Below are 7,603 nucleotides of genomic sequence, written 5' to 3' on the forward strand. Positions count from 1 at the left end.
TGAAATGAGGGTAGTAGTTTTTGGCAGGCATATGGTTGTTGCATGTTTTGGTTTTGTGATGTTTGGGCTTCTTGGCTATAGTATGAGGGACGGTTGATGTTAAATGATCGCTGAGTGTTTTGGTTATGACGGTTATGATAGGGTGATGTCTTTGGGGCATATCAATGTTGGATGTCTTGATAATGATCTTCTTGTTGGAGGTGGTACGGGATATGCTCTTGGTATTGTGGTTGGGTGTTTGACATGTTAAAGTCGTAAGTATGTATGTTTGTGGGCTGGTAATCTTGTTGGGTAGCGGGTTGTGAGTAACCGGTCTGATAATTTTGTGAGGGGTTAGATGTTGAAGTTTATTGGATGTAAGTGACTTGGCGTGGATCGTACAAGTACATATCCTCAGGAAGAAACTCAAATCCAACCGATTTGTACCAAGCCATATAATTACGAGTTGGTTTTTCTTCGATTGACATCATAACGTCTGTTAAGACATGGTCATTTCGGTGTTTCCATTTTTAACTCGCACCCACCTACACAGTGCACCGTGTCTCTCAATACTTCAATTTTTTTCGCCTTCAGATATGTCTCCATCTAACCAACGAATCGACTCCCTCTATAGTTGCTCAAAACTACAGATGTTTCAGAAGAGCATCTCCATCGGAGGCTTCTCTCTCGAATAAATCAATTTTCCTTGGCGACGACGAAGACGAACCATGTTTGTAATATTTCAAGATAATGAGAAAGAGATGTGAAAAAATAAATCCCAATACACCTCTATTTATACTAAAAATTACATAATACACTCTGGTGTCAATCCAATTGACGAATACGTTTAAAAATAATACATAGACACCAATTGGATTGACAACACGAAATGCAGAAGTCAATTCAATTGGTGTCACCTCTTTAAATTAGAGAACATACGCCAATTGGTCTGACACACGTGCTTTGACGTTTTTGTGTTAGACAGTGTGGTAGTTTGGGAATCAATATTTTGATATTTTTTTAAAAAAATAAGTTATTTGAATAAAAAACTTGAATTAATAAAATAAAATTGAATCGTGACTTTAAACTACCTATGATTGGTAGCAATATAAATTTATAACCAATATGTATATTGTCACATACGGAAATTTCCCAATAGTCTTTGGTCAAATACACACTAATTCTTATCCTTACTTGTTTTTCTTCTCTATTGTGATATATTTCTTGACATCACAAAAACCCTCTTCTTCTTTCTCCTATGGGTTCACCTATGATGTCTTCCTTAGTTTCAGAGGCCTTGACACTCGCTATACTTTTACTGGAAATCTCTACAAAGCTCTTTCTGATACTGGAATTCGCACCTTCATTGATCATAGAGAGCTTGAGGGAGGTGATGAAATTAAACCATCACTTTCTAACGCCATTGAAGACTCTAGAATTGCCATTCTTGTATTCTCTCTCAACTATGCTTCTTTTTCCTTTTGTTTAGACGAACTTGTCCGCATCATTCAACACTTTTCACAAAACAATCATTTGGTTTTGCCGGGTTTCTACAGCGTCGATCCTTCTGTCTTGCGACATCAAATTGGAAGTTATGGTGTAATTTTTTTGGTTTATAATTGACATGTTATAGAAAATTAGAAATCAGAAATAATAATATTAATATTAGGTTGTGTTTACATACGAAAACCAAAAATACTATTGTCGTTGACCCGAATGACCCAACCGACCTTCGATTCCACATCTCCTAGCTACCCTAACGCGTGGCCCTAGCCCACGTTGTTGATTTATCCCCGGTGTTTGAGGATCTTAGGATCTAGGAACACCACCACAACGTGCAACAGATTCCTTAAGAAGTTCATACAATTCCACTTAGTCTTGGTTATGCAATGAAGGGTTGCCGTCATAGCTGAGTTCGTGACCCATGCCAGAGTAGTTGGGGTGTGTTTGAGTAATTGGGGTGCGACCTGGTCGATTAGAATTGGGGTAGTGGTGTTTGGTAGTTGTTGCATGTTTTGGTTTTGTGATGTTTGGGCTTCTTGGCTATAGTAAGAGGGACAGTTGATGTTAAATGATCGTTGAGTGTTTTGGCTATGATGGTTATGGTAGGGTGATGTCTTGGGAGCATATCGATATTGGGTGTCTTTATAATGATCTTGTTGTTGACGGTGATACGGGGTATGCTCTTGGTATTGTGGTTGGTTGTTTGGCATGTTAAAGTCGTAGGTATGTCTATTTGTGAGTCGGTAATCTTGTTGGGTAGCGAGTTATGAGTAATCAATCTGATAATTTTGTGAGGGGTTAGATGTTGAAGCTTCTTGGGTATAAGTGACTTGGTGTGGGTCATACATGTACATATTCTCAAACTCAAATCCAACTGATCTGTACCAAGTCATATAATTACGAGTTGGTTTTTCTTTGGTTGACATCACAACGTCAATTAAGACATGGTCATTTCTGTGTTTTCATTTTTAACTCGCACTCACCCATGTAGTGCACCATGTCTCTTAATACTTCCAATTTTTTCGCCTTCAGGTATGTCTTCGTCTAACCAACGAATCAAATCCCTCTGTAGTTGCTCAAAACTACACATGTTTCAAAAGAGCATCTTCATCGGAGGCTTCTCTCTCGAATAAATCACTTTTCCCTTGACGGCGATGAAGATGAACCATGTTTGCAATATAAAGAAATGTGGAAAAATGAATCTAACTACACCTCTATACACCTCTATTTATACTAAAAATTATACAATACACATTTGTGTCGATCCAATTGACAACTACATTTAAAAATAATATATTAGAGAACAGACGCCAATGTGCTTTGATGTTTATTTTTAGAAAGTGGAGTAGTTTGGGAACTAATGTGAATTATTTTAAGATTTTTTTTTTAAAACTCAATTATTTGAATAAAAAATTCAAATTAATAAAATGAAATTGAATAGTGAGATTGGTAGCAATATAAAATTTATAACTAATATCTATATTTCGCAAACGGAAATTTCCCAATAGTCTTTGGTCAAATACACACTGATTCTTATTCTTACTTGTTTTTCTTCTCTCTATTGTGATGGATTTGTTGGCATCACCAAAACCCTCTTCTTCTTTCTCCTATGGATTCACCTATGATGTCTTCCTTAGTTTCAGAGGCCTTGACACTCGTTACACTTTTACCGGAAATCTCTACAAAGCTCTTTCTGATACTGGAATCCGCACCTTCATTGATGATAGAGAGCTTGAGGGAGGTGATGAAATCATACCATCACTTTATAACGCCATTGAAGACTCTAGAATTGCCATTCTTGTATTCTCTCTCAACTATGCTTCTTCTTCCTTTTGTTTAGACGAACTTGTCCACATCATTCAACACTTTACACAAAACAATCGTTTGGTTTTGCCGGTTTTCTACGGCGTCGATCCTTCTGTCTTGCGACATCAAATCGGAAGTTATGGTGAAGCAATAGCGAAGCATCGAGAGAGGTTCCAAAACAACACGGAGAATATGGAGAGGTTGCAAAAATGGAAGGCGGCTCTTAACCAAGCATCTAATTACTCCGGCTACAGTTTTCATATTGGGTAACACTCTTCACTCATTTTTTCTTTCCAATGTTCCTCGTATACTTTTCAGTTACTGAAACAGTTATTATGTTTGGTCAGGAATGAATATGAATACAATTTAATTGGGGAGATAGTAAAAAAAGTTACCAACAAGATTAATCGTGTTCCTTTGCATGTTGCAAATTATCCGGTTGGACTCGAGTCTCGATTACAAAAGGTATATTCACTTTTTGATAATAGATTTGATGATAAAGTTCAAATGTTAGGGATATATGGAATTGGAGGATTGGGAAAAACAACACTTGCCCGAGCAATTTACAATTTCATCGCCGATCAATTTGAAGTGTTATGTTTTCTTCATAACGTGAGAGAAAATTCAGCTAAACATAACTTGGAACATCTTCAAGAGATGATCCTTTCCAAAATAAAGGGACCGGAAATTCGGCTAGGAGATGTCAGCGAGGGGATTCCAATTTTAAAGCAAAGGCTACATCGAAAGAAGGTTTTGTTGGTTCTCGATGATGTTGATGAACTGAAGCAGTTGCAGGTTTTAGCTGGAGGACTTGATTGGTTTGGTCTTGGGAGCGTAGTAATTATTACCACTCGAGACAAACATTTGCTAGCAAATCATGGGATTCAAAGAACATATGAAGTAGATAAGTTAAACCAGGTAGAAGCTCAGGAATTGTTGAGGTGGAACTCATTTAAAAATAACACAATTGATTCAAGTTTTGAAGGCATTTTAAAACGTGCAGTAACTTATGCTTCTGGACTTCCATTGGCTTTAGAAGTAGTTGGTTGCAATTTGTTTGGAAAGAATATTGGACAATGGAAATCTACATTGGATTGGTACGAAAGGATTCCTGACAAAAAAATCCAAGAGATACTTAAAGTAAGTTTTGATGCTTTAGAGGAATATGAGCAAAGTGTTTTCCTTGACATCGCTTGTTGCTTCAGAGGGTATGAGTTGTTAGAGGTTGAAGATATACTTAATGCTCATTACGGTGACTGCATGAAGCATAAAATTGAAGTTTTGGTTGACAGATCTCTCATAAAGATTAGTCAGGAAGGTAAACATGATATTGTGACATTACATGACTTGATCGAGGACATGGGTAAAGAAATTGTTCGTCAAGAATCACCCAAAGAGCTTGGTAAACGCAGTAGGTTATGGTTCCATAAAGATATAGTTCATGTTTTAGAAGAAAATTTGGTAAGATTTATATGTTTGGTTCGGTTTTTGAATCTTAAGCTTTGATTTCTTATTTTGTACTATTATATCTCATGTCATATATACTTATGTTTTACTGTTTTTAATATGTAACTTTAAGTAGGTATATATATACGTCAAAGTCTTACTTATATCGTGATTACTTATTTGTTAAAAGGGAACAGATAAAATTGAAATCATATATCTGGATTGCCCCTCGGTTGAAGTAGTGGTTGATTGGAAGGGAAAGAGCTTCAAGAAAATGAAAAATCTCAAAACACTTATTATTAAACAAGGTCATTTTTCTAAATGTCCCACAAGTTTTCCAAATAGTTTGAGAGTATTGGAATGGCAGAGATACCCTTCACGGTATATACCATCTAACTTTTGTCCTAAGAAACTGGCCATATGTAAGTTACCCAATAATTGCTTTACTTCATTGGAATTGGCTAGCTTTTTGAACCAGGCAAGTGAAACAACTACATTTTTTCTATTCTATATATATTTATAAATCCATTTTAAGATTATTCATTTTAATTTTATTTATGCAGAAGTTAACAAATCTCAAAGTTTTAGACTTCAAAGATTCTGAATATTTAACGCATATACCTGATGTATCGGGTTTATCCAACTTAGAAGAATTTTCGATGAATAATTGTAAGAATTTACTTACAATCCACAATTCTGTTGGGCACTTGAATAAACTCAAAGACTTGAATGCTAAGGGTTGCAGCAAGGTCCAGAGTTTTCCACCCTTGAAGTTGACCTCTCTTAAAAAATTGCAACTTTCAGGTTGTGAGAGTCTTAACAGTTTCCCAGAAATATTAGGAGAGATGCAATACATTACGGTCATTGAATTGCGTGAAACTTCCATTGAAGAATTTCCACTTTCATTTCAAAATCTCACTGGCCTTTGCCTTTTAAAAGTAGTTGGAAATGGAATGCATAGGTTTTCGAGTAACAGTCTTATGATGACAAATTTGTGGAGTGTTCATATTGAAAATTGTCATCTATTATTTCCAAAAGAAAATGATAAATTCAGTTCTGAGATGTTTCCAGAAGTGGGATCTCTAGAGCTCTTTAACTCCAACCTGTCAGATGAATCTCTTCCAAAATTTCTTACTCTATTTGCTAATGTGACAATATTAGACCTATCGGCGAATCATTTCACAATTCTTCCTGAGTGCCTCAAAGAATGTGACTTTTTATATAAGCTTTGTTTAGATGATTGCAAGAATCTCCAGGAAATTAGAGGAATCCCGCCAAGTTTAAAATATTTCTCTGCAAAATCTTGCGTTTCTTTGACATCATCGTCTAGAAGAATGCTACTGAATCAGGTTTTTTTCCGCATTAGTATTTGATTTATTATTAAATAATTTATTCTGGGATCTATCATGTTTAACGAAACTTGGGAATGTTATATCACTTACAGGAATTGCATGAGGCTAGAGGCACCCACTTCTATTTTTCTGCAGGAACTGAGGGGATTCCAGAGTGGTTTGAGCACCAGAGTAATGGAGCTTCAATTTCTTTTTGGTCTCGTAACTACCTCCCTTCAATTGCTCTCTTACTTGTTACTAAGTTGAAGCATGGAGTTGAAGCATCCCACTGCTTAGTAAATATCAATTTGTTCATCAATGGCTATGGATATTATGTTGACTCTCGCGAAGTTCGTGAATGGCAAGAGATTAAACCGGGTCATGCTTATCTATTTGATCTGCACCTGCATAGTCGGGTACTCAACTTTAACATCGAACATAGAAATGAGAAACTCTGGAACGTGAAATTCAAACTAGAGGAAGCACTTTCAAAAAATGAGTGGATCCATGTAGAGGTTACATACACCCATCAAATGAAGGATGCATTGCTTATAGAAAGTGGAATCCACATATTCAAAGAGAAAAATAGCATGGAGAATATTCGATTTAGCAATCCTTATAAAAAGAGTAGATTTGTGGATGCAGAGACTGATATGAAGTTGGAAATTTAGACACAAATTTGTATTCATGTATTGACAGGTTCTCGGTGCTCACTTATGCACATACTTAGTTAATGGATGCATTTGAACTCGACATAAATTTGTCTTCATAATGAGTGTATACTGATGTACTTTAATGGAAAACATAACAAGTTTGGTAAAAATTTCTATAGAAGAATTACCATTTTCATTTCAAAATCTCCTTCAACTTGGTGAGTCACGTGACAAATACACCATTGCCCTTAGCACTATGTCCTCTACGATCCCACCACCAACAACGAAATGAATCCACTCATCGAGCAAGAAGTCATGGCTTGACAGGGTTTATTTAGAATGGTGGTCACGACATAGAGTTGAAAAATGTACTATATACATTGCTGCCATCTAAAATGGTGATAGGAGAACAACATGCATATACCGTAGGAAACAGTGTTAATGTTTTATACTTTTATTTTCCTCTCCTCCCCCTCCATCGAGGAGACATTCTTACACTAGCAGTATCTACATTGGCCAATTGTACAACTTTACTTCACTAACTAATTTTATTGGGATTTCCTTGTCACGTACATTTATTTTAAAATATAATAAAAAGGGAAAAAAGAAAAATAAAAATAAATATAATTTTTTCATATATAAATATATTTTGATGAATCTATATTTTCCGGTATATAATTTTTTTTTTTATATTATCTATAGATATATTTGGATCAAAAGACAATTTATTCTTATTTACAAAAAAAAAAAAATTAAGATTCATTCATTAATTTTAAAATAACATTTGTCATTAATAACATATATTAGTAAAATGATTAAGTCAACAATATATAATTTAGATTTTCATATATTATATTAAAAAATATTATATTTTAAATAAAATAT

At 35.1% G+C, this 7,603-nt stretch overlaps 1 protein-coding gene across 1 annotated transcript; it reads left to right on the plus strand.

Annotated features, from left to right (window-relative positions):
* Positions 1 to 2,966: 2,966 nt before the first annotated feature.
* On the plus strand, positions 2,967 to 6,914 carry LOC127093072 (TMV resistance protein N). The gene is made up of 5 exons (XM_051031970.1): positions 2,967 to 3,554; positions 3,636 to 4,749; positions 4,925 to 5,212; positions 5,298 to 6,083; positions 6,179 to 6,914. The coding sequence occupies exons 1-5, from the start codon at positions 3,049 to 3,051 to the stop codon at positions 6,734 to 6,736; spliced, it is 3,252 nt and encodes a 1,083-aa protein (XP_050887927.1). The 5' UTR covers positions 2,967 to 3,048; the 3' UTR covers positions 6,737 to 6,914.
* The last annotated feature ends 689 nt before the right edge of the window (positions 6,915 to 7,603 follow it).

This window comes from Lathyrus oleraceus, chromosome 6, assembly GCF_024323335.1.
Source record: "Lathyrus oleraceus cultivar Zhongwan6 chromosome 6, CAAS_Psat_ZW6_1.0, whole genome shotgun sequence".
Classification (NCBI taxonomy): Eukaryota; Viridiplantae; Streptophyta; class Magnoliopsida; order Fabales; family Fabaceae; genus Lathyrus; species Lathyrus oleraceus.